We start from the raw sequence: 13,174 nt of genomic DNA, 5'->3' as shown, positions 1-13,174 counted from the left end.
AGGGGAAGGAGGGAGGAAGGGAAGGAAAGAAGGAAACAGATTGAAATTCAGTAAAGTGTTCACCATAGAACCAATCAGACTTAAAATTAAAACTTCATTTTGGGAAGGAAGGAAGGAAGGCAGGAAGGCAGGCAGGCAGGCAGGCAGGCAGGAAGGAAGGAAGGAAGGAAGGAAGGAAGGAAGGAAGGAAGGAAGGTAATGACAGTATGATAGGGAGGGAAGGAAGAAAGGAAATGACAGAATGACAGAGTTTGAGGGATGGAAGGAAGGAAAATAACAGAATGACAGGATTGGAGGAAGAAAATGGTAGGGAGGGAGGGAGGGAGGAAAGAACGAAAGAAAAGAATGAGAAAAATAAATGATGGTGGGATGGAGGAAGAAAAGAAAGAAATAACAGGGTGGGTGGGTGGGAGGAAGGAAGAAAGAAAATGACAGGGAGGAAGGAAGGAAAGAAAGAGAAAGAAAGAAAGAAAGAAAGAAAGAAAGAAAGAAAGAAATATATAAAGAAAGAAAAAGAAATATATAAAGAAAGAAAAAGAAAGAAAAAGAAAGAAAGAAAAAGAAAGAAAGAAAGAAAGAAAGAAAGAAAGAAAGAAAGAAAAAGAAATGACAAGGTGGGAGGGAAGGAAGGAAGGAAAGAAGTGACAGAATGACAAGGTGGGTGGGAAGAAGGAAGGGAGAAAATGACAGGAAGGAAGGAAGGAAGGAAAGAAAGAAGTAAAGTAAAGGAATAACTGAATGACAGGGTGGGAGGGAGGGAGGAAGAAGGAAGGAAACATTGAAATTCAGTAAGTGTTCAACATAGAACCAATCAGCCTTAAAATAAAGCTCATTTGGGAAAGGAAGGAAGGAAAGAAGGAAGGAAGGAAGGAAGGAAGGAAGGAAGGAAGGAAGGAAGGAAGGAAGGAAGGAAGGAAGGAAAAGCAGGGAGGGAGGGAGGGAGGGATCCTCATCTTTACTTACATCCTTAACCTGGACACCCATCCTGAAGTACATGGGCGATTACCCCTCCAAACGGACCCGCTCAGTGAATGAGCTGACAGATCAAATCTTCGAAGGGGCCTTGAAGGCGGAAGCCCTCCGAGACGAGATTTATTCGCAGGTCCTGAAGCAACTGACGGACAACCACGTGAAGTAAGTGGCTTTGCCTTCTCTCTCTGGTCCGCCGCGTTCTGATTGCGCCAAATCTTTTCCTCCCAGGAACAGAACCGCCGTACGCAAACCACGGGGGGGGGGGAGGGGGGATACGACAACGGCTGTGAGTGCAAAAAAAAACAGTTGTAGGTTGCTTTTTTCCAGTGATTTCGGACAGTCACTAAACGAACTCCTGCACGTCGCTAACTGCAGATCATGCGATCACTCGGAGCCTAGCTGGCTTTGAAGGAATCTCTTTATCTCTTTTCCTGGAATATTAGCGTGTGGTTTATGTTCTTTGCGGGAAAGGTACAGCGAGGAGAAAGGCTGGGAGCTGCTCTGGCTGTGCACGGGTCTCTTTGCGCCGAGCAACGTCCTGCTCCTTCACGTCCAGAGATTCGTCCAGTCTCGGAAGCATCACCCGCTCGCCAACGACTGCCTTCAGAGGCTGCAGAAAGCGCTGAGGTTTGTGCCCCGTCTCCGAAAACCCTCCATCTTTGGGGAATGACGAATCGGCTGAGAATAGGAGAATCAATCCACTGAGTACAGAAGTAGTTACAGCAGAAGTTGCATTCAGCCGGTTCGTAGCGGTTACGGAAATGGGGCGAGGGCCCATCCACCCGCCTCCAGCTCTATGCCGTCCTATTTAGACACGTGTTTTGAGGCCAGGCACATACATGGACGGTGCACTCATGAGCAAAGCACATGCGTGGAAGGCCGGGCGCGCGCATGGAAGTGGCGCACGCGTGGGGGGGTGAACCGGTGGTAACAAAATGTGAAGCCCACCGCTGAGTGAAAGACAGTTCGGGTTTCAGGTCAAAGAGGCTGGGCTAGGCACTGGGTGATGGTGAGTTCTAGTCCAGTGGTGGGATTCAGCCGGTTCGCACCTATTCGGGAGAACCGGTTGGTAACTTTCTAAGTAGTTCAGAGAACCGATTGTTGGAAGAAATCTCATTTTTTCCCCCCACTTTACAGGGCTAATCCTGTAAGGAAGGAAACATTCTGGCGTTGTTTCTAGCCAAATCTTTATTGCCCTGCCTACAGAAACTGCCTCTCCGGTTAACCCTTATTACCATTGTAACAACTAAGGCGAAGTGCCCATCGACCTGAGTGACATTGACTTGGCCACGCCCACCCAGTCACATGACCACCGAGCCCCACCTACCCAGATGGGCATTAGGGCAGAGAACCAGTTGTTAAATTATTTGAATCCCACCACTGTTTTAGTCCCACCTTAGGCTTGAAAACCATCTGGGTAACTTTGGGCCGATCGCTAGGAGATGGTGAATTCTAGTTTCACTTGGGCACAAAAGCTGGTTGGCTGACTTTGGGCCAATCAACAGGACCTGGGGAGTTCTAGTTCCACCTTAGGCATGAGAGCCAGCTGAGTGTCTTTGGCCCAGCTCCAGGAGACTGTAAATTCTAGCTCCGCCTTAGGCACGAAAGCCAGCTGGGAAACTTTGGGCCAATTACTAGGAGTTGGTGAATTCTAGTTCCACTTTAGGCACGGAAGCTGGTTGGGTGTCTTTGGGCCATTCACCAGGAGACTGCGAGTTCTAGTCCCTTTTTAGTCTGGAAGGCCAGCTGGGTGAGTGAATTTCTAGCCCAGTCCTAGGCACAAAACCAAGCTGGGTAACTTAAGTCCAATCACTAGGAGACCGTGAATTGTAGTTCCGCTTTAGGCGCGAAAGCTGGTTGGGTGTCCAAAATATGAAAATACGAGGTACAAGGAGAGAGAGAGAAAAAGGCGTTTGACTCCCGACTCTTTTTAGCACAGCACAAGATCACAACCTCAACTTTTAACTTTCACACATTACTTTTTAACTTTTTAAACTTTTAATAAATTTATATGCCGCCCGATCCCGTAGGACTCCGGGCGGCTTACAGAGACAATTTAAAATAAGGAGTTAAAAATGAAAGAAACAGTTTAAAAATAACGCACCATACACTCAATCTGGGTGGGGCTGGACCTCGTTCAAGAGGTCAACAGCCCCAGGCCTGCCGGAATAGCCAGGTTTTAGTGGCTTTTCAGAAGGCCGAGAGAGTGGGGAGGGCCCGGATCTCTACGGGTAGCAATAGCAATATAGCAGTAGACTTATATACCGCTTCATAGGCCTTTCAGGCCTCTCTAAGCGGATTACAGAGTCATCATATTGCCCCCAACAACAATCTGGGTCCTCATTTTACCCACCTCGGAAGGATGGAAGACTGAGTCAACCCTGAGCCGGTGGGATTTGAACCGCTGACCTGCTGATCTAGCAGTAGCCTGCAGTGCTGCATTTAACCACTGCGCCACCTTGGCTGTGTAGGTCGTTCCACAGGGCCGGAGCAGTACAGAGAAGGCCCTACCCCGAGTATATAACTAGCCATTTCTACAACAAGGAATCCATCTCATCTGCAAAAACCAAAGTCAACGTTTCTTTTTTTCAACACTAGCACCAAATCCCGAAGCGAGATCCAAATTAAAAAAACAACATAAATATATTCTCCTCTTTGAAGACAACGATCCATTTAACCTTTAACATTGTCTCTTGTAGGAACGGGTCCCGAAAATACCCTCCCCATTTGGTGGAAGTGGAGGCCATTCAGCATAAAACGACGCAGATTTTCCATAAAGTCTATTTCCCGGATGACACCGATGAGGTAAAATCAAAAACTCTTGGCCTGATCAATAGGAAGAGTCCAGCCCGGGTCCCTTTGGTTAAGGAAATACAGGTCGTCCTCGCCTTACGGCCACAACGGAGCCCAAAATTTGCTGTTATTAAGTGTAATATTTGTTTAGTGAGTTTTGCCCCGTTTTACAACCTTTCTTGCCATCGTTGTTAAGTGAATCGCTACAGTTGATAAGTTAGTAGTCCAGTTGCTAAGTGAATCACTGCACCTATTCAGTTAATAACCTGGTTGTTAAGTGAATCACAGCAATTGATAAGTTAGGGACCTGGTTGTTAAGTGAATCATTGCACCTGTTAAGTTAATAACCTGGTTCTTAAGTGAATCACTGCGCCTGTTGTTAATGACCTGGTTGTTAAGTGAATCACAGCAATTGATAAATTAGGAACCCGGTTGTTAAGTGAATCGTTGCACCTGTTAAGTTAATAACAGGTGCAGGTTGTTAAGTGAATCACGGCACCTGTTGTTAATGACCTGGTTGTTAAGTGAATCACAGCAATTGATAAGTTAGGAACACGGTTGTTAAGTGAATCATTGCACCTGTTAAGTTAATAACCTGGTTGTTAAGTGAATCGCTGCACCTGTTGTTAATGACCTGGTTGTTAAGTGAATCACAGCAATTGATAAGTTAGGGACCTGGTTGTTAAGTGAATCATTGCACTTGTTAATAACCTGGTTCTTAAGTGAATCACTGCACCTGTTGTTAATGACCTGGTTGTTAAGTGAATCACAGCAATTGATAAGTTAATGACCTGGTTGTTAAGTGAATCATTGCATCTGTTAATAACCTGGTAGTTAAGTGAATCGCTGCACCTGTTGTTAATGACCTGGTTGTTAAGTGAATCGCTGCAGTTGATAAGTTAGCAAGCCGGTTGTTAAGTGAATCTGGCTTTCTCATTTGCTTGTAAGAAGGTCGCGAAAGGGCGCCTCAACCACCATAAATATGAGTCAGTGTCTGAATTTTGATCATGTGGCCATGGAGATGCTGCAGCAGTTGTAAGTGTGAAAAAAAGGGTCATAAGTCACATCAGCTGTTGTAAATCAAGAACTACCTGTAACCCATAAACGCAGGTATTCCTCAACTTACGACCCCAATTGGGATGAGAATTTCTGTTTCTGCCAAGCAAGGCGAATATTAAACGTGGCACGCCCAATTTCAGGGCCTTCCTTCCCAAGATTGTTAAGCAAATCAGTGCACTCCTTCAGTGACACATATGGTCGTTAAGCAAATCCAGATTCCCCCCCCACCCTCCCGCTTTGACTTTGCTTGTCGGAAACCACCTGGGAAGGCGGCAAATGGTGATCACGTGACCTGAGGACGTTGCATTGGTCGTAAGTGTGAAGACCGGCCTTCAATCATTTCTTTCAGTGCCATCGCAACTAGAAACGGTTGTTAAACAAGTGGTTGTAACTCTAGGACTACTTTTAAACACAGCTGCCACTTTCAGCGGCCAAGCTGGCTTGAAGATTTCCTGCTATCAGAGTTAATGCATCGCATTAAACCATCATGGTTTATTTAGTTTGGCCAAGTGTCTTCTAACCACGCAGTTGGGCTCACCCAGCCAACTGATTTATAATGAATTGAGTAAGCCATGTTTAAACCCTAGTTTGGCCCAAGAGGCGAACTCAGCTTGTATGAAACTAGGTTTCTTCTTTCTTTCTTTCTTTCTTTCTTTCTTTCTTTCTTTCTTTCTTTCTTTCTTTCTTTCTCTTAATAAATTTTTATTTTAAACACATAAGCACATCAACAGAAACAAACACATGACTTAAAAACAACATAGGAACAATAAGTTCCATCGTATATCATACAGCAGTTCCGAATCGGTTTCTTTACAGTTTTTCCCTTCTATACATTTCTATCTTGCATTCATGGTCCCTTTATTCGTTATCCATTTTTATGTACAATTCTATATTTATTTATACTTAGCTATTTATAACCAAATATTATTTACCTATATTGTGCTTTATATTTTTACTGTCGTTTATTCTCTTACATACAGATTATAGGTATACATTCACATGGTTATTCTTTTTCTTTGCCATTCTTATATTATTATTATTCCATTTAAAAGGTTATAAGGTATAGTTTGGAATGCTTTGTTTACCATCCTTCGCACCTGCTAAGACATCACCTTATTTTCTCTTTCTTTTCTTTTTTCCCTCCCTTCCTTCTCTACTTCCTTCCTTCCTCCTCTCCATCCCCTTCTTCCTTCTCTTACCTCTCCCCTACTCCTACCCTCTTTCTTCTCCTTCCTACCCTCTCTCCTTCTCTTTCTCTCTCTTCCTCCTCTTCTTCTCTTTCTCTCCCTCCCACTCACCTCTCCTTACCTCTTTCTTCCCCTACCTCTCCTCCACATCTCACCTTATTTTCTCTTTCTTTTCTTTTCTCCCTCCCTTCCTTCTCTACTTCCTTCCTTCCTCCTCTCCATCCCCTTCCTTCCCTTAACTCTCCCCTACTCCTACCCTCTTTCTTCTCTTTCCTACTCTCTCTCCTTCTCTTTCTCTCTCTTCCTCCTCTTCTTCTCTTTCTCTCCCTCCCACCCACCTCTCCTTACCTCTTTCTTCCCCTACCTCTCCTCCACATCTCACCTTATTTTCTCTTTCTTTTCTCCCTCCCTTCCTTCTCTACTTCCTTCCTTCCTCCTCTCCATCCCCTTCTTCCTTCTCTTACCTCTCCCCTACTTCTGCCCTCTTTCTTCTCCTTCCTACCCTCTCTCCTTCTCTTTCTCTCCCTTCCACCCACCTTCTTCTTCTTCTTCCTTGTTTCCCCAGGCATTTGAAGTGGAATCGGGCACGAAAGCCAAGGATTTCTGTCAAAGCATCTCCAAACGGCTCCTCTTGAAATCATCGGAGGGATTCAGTCTTTTTATCAAGATTTCGGACAAGGTGAGTTTACAACTTATTGCAAGCTGGACTTTATTCGGACTTATATCCCATGTTAACGGAAGCTTCCCAAGCCCGGCCTATTAATATTGGAAGCCTAAAAGGTACGAAGAATGGTTGCAGGAATTGGGTATGTCTCGTCTAACGAAGGGACGTGGTGGCTCAGTGGCTAAGACGCTGATCTTGTCAATCAGAAAGGTCAGCAGTTCGGCGGTTCAAATCCCTAGCGCCGCGTAACGGAATGAGCTCCCATGACTCATTGGGGGGGGGGGTGTCACGCGATCCATTTTTGCGACTTTCTGACAAAGGGGAAGCCAAATCCACTCAACAAGCAGGGATTCACTTAACAACGTACGGCAAGAAAGGTCGTAAAATGGGGGCGAAACCCTCTTCATAAATGTCTCGCTTAAAAACAGAAAATTTGGGCCCAATTGTGGTCGTAAGTCGGGGACTCTCTGTCTTGCTCTGGATTTATTTTTTTATTCTGTTTCTATTATTTCCCCCCCTTTTTTTCTCCTTCACTGTTTTGTTCTTTCTTTGGAATTGGGACGGGGAGAAGTTAATTCACTTTAAATTTTAATGTGATTTGCATTCTGTAAAGCAACTGGGAATCCATACTGGGACCAAAGCTGGAATTTTTTCCTCGCCTTATGACCACAATCGAGTCCAAAATTTCCACTGTTGAGCAAGGCAGTTAAGTGAGTTTTGCCTCATTTTACAACCTTCCTAGGGACGCAGTGGCTCAGTGGCTAAGATGCTGAGCTTGTCGATCAGAAAGGTCGGCAGTTCAGCGGTTCGAATCCCCAGCACCACATAACGGAATGAGCTCCCGTGACTTGTCCCAGCTTCTGCCAACCTAGCAGTTCGAAAGCACATGAAAAATGCAAGTAGAAAAATAGGAACCAACTTTGGTGGGAAGGAAACAACGTTCCGTGCGGCTTCGGAAGTTGAGTCATGCCGGCCACATGACCACGGAGACGTCTTCGGACAGCGCTGGCTCTTCGGCTTTGAAACGGAGATGAGCACCGCCCCCTAGAGTCGGGAACAACTAGCACAGATGTGCGAGGGGAACCTTTACCTTCCTCTTAGTCTAACGAAGAGAAGGACTAGGGGCTGACATGATAGCAGTCTCCCAATATTTGAGGGGCTGCCAGAAAAAAAGAGGGGGCTCAATCTTTTCTCCAAAGCACCTGAGGGCAGAACAAGAAGCAACGGGTGGAAACTGATCAAGGAGAAAATCAACCTGGAATTAAGGAGAAAATGCTTGACAATTAACCAGTGGAATAACTTGCCACCAGGAGTTGTGGGGGTGCTCCATTACTTGAGGTTTTTAAGAAGACATTGGACATGGCATACAGGGTGTCCACCTTGAGCAGGGGGTTGGATTAGGAGACCTCCAAAGTCCTTTCCAACTCTGTTATTCTGTGATTTTGTTAATATTAGAACAGGAGACTGTTCTGACTCCCCTCCCCACACAGACAGGACCTTGGCAGCAATCCAGCACAGACAAGATGTTGGCAGCAATCCAGCCTGCCAAGCTAGCCACGAGAGTTCTCCAACTCTAATGAATACGTTGACTCCTGCAAAGGGCGTGTGCACAATCATTCCTTTTATAGTCTTGAGAGGAGCCTCATTACCACCGGCTGAGTGCAATTATCTCCTATAACTGCGTAACTGTTCCTTATGCCTATTAGCTCTCCGGTGTCGGGCATCCAAGAACAATTCCCTTGTCTCCTCCCCACTGCTCCAATGCATGATGTCAGGATCACACTCCCTTGTCTCCTCCCCACTGGTCCAAGGCTCAGGCACCTCCTGGTGGCCAACCAGCCTCTCTGCACCCTGCTCGGAGTCGGAACCCTGTCCAGGGTCCTACACATCCTCCAGAGCCAACTCATTGGGCCCCTCACTGTCGGAGTCTGGTGGCAGCTCCAACGTCTCCTGCTGGGCCCCAACAGGAGACCACTAAGAGATCCCTGCACTGTTGAATATCCAAAAATGAACCTTAAGGTAGATAATAGCATATCTGGTCAAGAATGTTAGGTGGCTACATCAAACTTAAGCAAAACATTTTCAAGGGAAAATGTCCATGGAGATTGTCTTATCATCCAGATCATGATTGTCCCAAAGGTGTTTTTTCAAGAGGCAACTGGACATTTTCCCTTGAAGATGTTTCTCTCCTCATCCAAGAAGCTTCTCCAGTTCTGACTGAATGTTTGAGAATGGGTTTATCTTCCATGCAGCCATCTGGTCCTTAGCCCTCCCTCTAAGAGTCATGAGCTCAGTCTGGACTCTCAGAGATTACTAATACTACAGTGGTGGGATTCAGCCAGTTCGCACCTATTCGGGAGAACCGGTTGGTAACTTTCTAAGTAGTTCAGAGAACGGATTGTTGGAAGAAATCTCCTTTTGTTTTTTTCCACTTTACGGGGCTAATCCTGTAAGGAAGGCAGGAAGGTGTTGTTTCTAGCCTCATCTTTATTGCCCTGCTTACAGAAACTGCCTCTCCAGTTAACCCTGATTACATTGTCACAGCTAAGGCATAAGTTACGTCGAGTTGGCCACGCCCACCCGGTCACATGACCACCTACCCATTCGTTTAGTTTAGTTTAGTTTTATCGAGTTTGCATGCCGCCCTATTCCCGAGAGACTCAGGGCGGCTCACAATAAAAAAAAAAAGGGAGGGGATACAAAAATAAAATAAAAACAACAATTTAAAATTCTACAACAGCCGTAACCTCGAATGGGGCTGGATAGTTCAACAGCCCCAGGCCTGCCGGAACAGCCAGGTCTTAACCACTTTGCGGAAGGCCGGAATAGCAGTTAGACTTATATACTGCTTCATAGGGCTTTCAGCCCTCTCTAAGCGGTTTACAAAGTCAGCATATCGCCCCCAACAACAATCCGGGTCCTCATTTCACCCACCTCGGAAGGATGGAAGGCTGAGTCGATCTTGAGCCGGTGAGATTTGAACCGCTGAACTGCAGATAGCAGTCAGCTGAAGTGGCCTGCAGTACTGCACTCTACCCACTGCGCCACCTCGGCACCTCGGAAGGGTAGTAAGGGTCCGGATCTCCACGGGGAGATCGTTCCAGAGGGCCGGAGCAGCCACAGAGAAGGCCCTCCCCCGGGGAGTTGCCAGCCGACATTGGCCGGCAGATGGAATTCGGAGGAGGCCCAGTCTGTGGGATCTGATAGGTCTTTGGGAGGTGACTGGCAGGAGGCGGTCTCTCAAGTACCCAGGTCCGATACCATGTAGGGCTTTATAAGTGACGACTACCACCTTGAAGCGTGTCCGGAGACCAATGGGCAGCCAGTGCAGCTCGCGGAGGATAGGTGTAACGTGGGTGTACCGAGGTGCACCCACAATCGCTCACGCGACTGCCTTCTGGACAAGCTGAAGTCTCCAAATACTCTTCAAGGGCAGCCCCATTAGGGCGGAGAACTGGTTGTTAAATTATTTGAATCCCACCATTGTACTACTACTACTGTTTCGTAGCCTTGGCCCCTTTAAGATGGGTGGACTTCAACTCCCAGAATTCCCCAGCCAGCATGCACATCTTAAGAGGCGCCAAAGCTGAGAGACGCTGCTTCTCTTCCAGGTCATCAGCGTCCCCGAAGGAGACTTCTTCTTTGACTTCGTCAGGCATCTGACCGACTGGATCAAGAAAGCGAGACCAGCAAAAGATGGTAAGTTTTTCAGGGGGTTCCAACCATATTTGACTTCAATACCTAATTTTTTGTTCCTTCTAGTTCCCTCTAGTGGACAACTTTCAAAATGGCATCTTGTCATGTTTTTTTTCTTCTTCAGTGAATTCAAAACAAAAGCATTTTCCCACCGGAAGGATTCTTAGAATCTTTAATAATTGATTCCAGAATCTTAATGAATTCCAAATCAGGTTCTTAAGATGTTTGGACTTCCACTCCCAGGATTCCCCAGCCAACAGACTAGAGCCAAGGTGGCGCAGTGGTTAAATGCAGCACTGCAGGCTACTGCTAGATCAGCAGGTCAGCGGTTCAAATCTCACCGGCTCAGGGTTGACTCAGCCTTCCATCCTTCCGAGGTGGGTAAAATGAGGACCCAGATTGTTGGGGGCAATATGCTGACTCTCTGTAAACCGCTTAGAGAGGCCTGAAAGGCCTATGAAGCGGTATATAAGTCTACTGCTATTGCTAACAGACGCACATTAGCAGGTGGCCTTCTGTAGCGCCCCCTGCAGCCAAGAGTCTGAATTACATCTACACCCTGTAAGGTTACTGTAGGTCAGTGTTTCTCAACGTTGGCGTGTTTAAGATGGGTGGACTTCAACTCGGGGACTCTGGGAGTGGAAGGAAGTCCACTCATCTTAAACGTGACAAGGTTGATAATTCACGCCTTCAATGAAGCATGGATCACCAGACAATGTGCAACCCACTTTGATTTTCCTTTGCAGGGCTTGTGCCTTCTCTCACCTACCAAGTGTTCTTCATGAAGAAGCTGTGGACCAACACCATGCCTGGGAAAGATTCTATGGCGGACTCCATTTTCCATTATTATCAGGTACGTCCCAAATCTGCAAGGGTCCATCATGCTTTCCCCCCCCCTGATCTTGGATTGATTTGATTTTGATTTTATTATATTTATATGCTGCCCTTTCCCCCCCGAAGGGGACTCAGGGCGGCTCACAATTCAAATCAGGGAAGGGTGGTACAGACAAAAAAATTAAAAACGTAACATAACAATGCATAATTTAAAAACACACAACAGTCATACCATTTGAGACGGGGGCAACAGCTCTTTAGCCCCAGGCCTGTCGGAACAGCCAGGTTTTAAGGGCTTTGCGGAAGGCCTGGAGGGTGGTGAGGGTGCGAATCTCCACGGGGAGTTCGTTCCAGAGGGCCGGAGCAGCCACAGAGAAGGCTCTTCTCCGGGTAGTCGCCAGTTGACACTGGCCGGCGGATGGAATTCGGAGGAGGCCTAATCTGTGGGATCTAATCGGTCTAGTGGAGGTAATTGGCAGCAGGCGGTCTCTCAGGTACCCAGGTCCAATACCATGAAGGGCTTTATAAGTGACGACTAGCACCTTGAAGCGTATCCGGAGACCAATAGGCAGCCAGTGCAGCTCGCGGAGGATAGGTGTTACGTGGGTGAACCGAGGTGCACCCACGATCGCTCGCGCGGCTGCATTCTGGACAAGCTGGATCAGAAGATGGTGGGGAAGAACGATGCTCAACTGGGGGTCTCCCCTGGGTTGTCCTCTTTTCAGCATCTTGGACCATAGGAGCCAAGGATGGCGAGAACATCGTCCTTCTTCTCCAATATGAGAGGGGGGGGGATTATTTTCCATTTTGCCCTTGAAGGTTTAAAGAAATATTAATTATTTACCCTCGGCGAGCTTTGTTCTTTTCTTGAAGACATTTCACGACCCAACTGGTTAAGGAGGAGGAGGAGGAGGAGGAGGAGGAGGAGGAGGAGGAGGAGGAGGAGGAGGAGGAAGAAGAGGGGAAGAGGGGAGGGGGTGAGGAAGAGCAGAGGGGGAAGCGGAAGGGAGGGGGAGGAAAAGGACTGTGGGGTCCTTGGTGCTCTCTGAGCTGGGTGGTTTCCTTGCTGACATTTCATGACCCAACTAGGGAATCTCATCGGTACTAGTTGGGGAGGAGGAGGAAGATTAGGGGGTCCTTGGTGCTCTCTGAATTTGGTTGTTGTCTTGCCGGCATTTTATGATCAAACTAGGTAATATCATCAGTACTAGAAGGGAGAGGAGGAGGAGGAGGAAAAGAAAGGAGGAGGAGGAGGAGAAAGGAGGAGGAGAAGAAAGGAAGAGGAGGAAGGAGGAGGAGGAGAGGAGGAGAAGGAAAGGAGGAGGAGAGGAGGAAGAGGGGGAGGTGAGGAGGAGAGGAAGAGGAGGAGGTGAGGACGAGGAAGAGAAGGAAACGAAGAGAGGAGGAGGAGACGAGGAGGAGAGGAGAGGATGAAGAGGAGTGGAGAGAAGGAGGACAAGGAGAGGAGCAGGAGGAGGAGAGGAGCAGGAGGAGAGGGAGAGGAGGAAAGGACGAAGAGGAAGAGAGGATGAAGAGGAGAGGACGAGGAGACGAGAAGGAGAGGAGGAGGAGCGGTCCTTGGTGCTCCCTGAGCTTGGGAATTTTCTTGCAGACATTTCATGACCCAACTAGGTAACATTATCAGTGCTAGAAGGGGGAGGTGTTTGCAGAGAGGAGGAGGAGGAGGATTGTGGGGTCCTTGGTGCTTGGTGCTCTCAGACCTTGGTCGTTTTCTTGTAGGCGTTTTATGACCAAACTAGGTAACATCATCAGTACTAGAAGGGAGAGGAGGAGGAGGAGAAGAAAGGAGGAGGAGGAGGAAGATTATGGGATCCTTGATGCTCTCTGAATGTTTGTTTTCTTGTAGGCGTTTTATGACCAAACTAGATAACATCATCAGTACTAGAAGGGAGAGGAGGAGGAGGAGGAAACAAGAAAGCAACCAAGCTCAGAGAGAACCTCCTCCTCC

The 13,174-nt window shown here is 47.2% G+C and overlaps 1 protein-coding gene across 1 annotated transcript in view; it reads left to right on the top strand.

Annotated features, from left to right (window-relative positions):
• Positions 1-13,174, top strand: part of MYO7A (myosin VIIA) — a 104,505-nt gene that overhangs the window by 81,489 nt on the left and 9,842 nt on the right. Inside the window, 6 exon segments of the mRNA XM_087720975.1 lie at positions 981-1,134; positions 1,444-1,599; positions 3,672-3,777; positions 6,577-6,690; positions 10,287-10,374; positions 11,118-11,224. Of these exon segments, the coding sequence (XP_087577101.1) occupies positions 981-1,134; positions 1,444-1,599; positions 3,672-3,777; positions 6,577-6,690; positions 10,287-10,374; positions 11,118-11,224 (725 nt within the window).

The sequence above is a fragment of the Thamnophis sirtalis genome, unplaced genomic scaffold, assembly GCF_051295495.1.
Source record: "Thamnophis sirtalis isolate CommonGarterSnake01/CBP01778 unplaced genomic scaffold, rThaSir2_p1.2 scaffold_8, whole genome shotgun sequence".
Lineage (NCBI taxonomy): Eukaryota > Metazoa > Chordata > Lepidosauria > Squamata > Natricidae > Thamnophis > Thamnophis sirtalis.
Note: the sequence above shows the minus strand (reverse complement) of the source record. Positions and strands in the feature narration are given on the sequence as shown.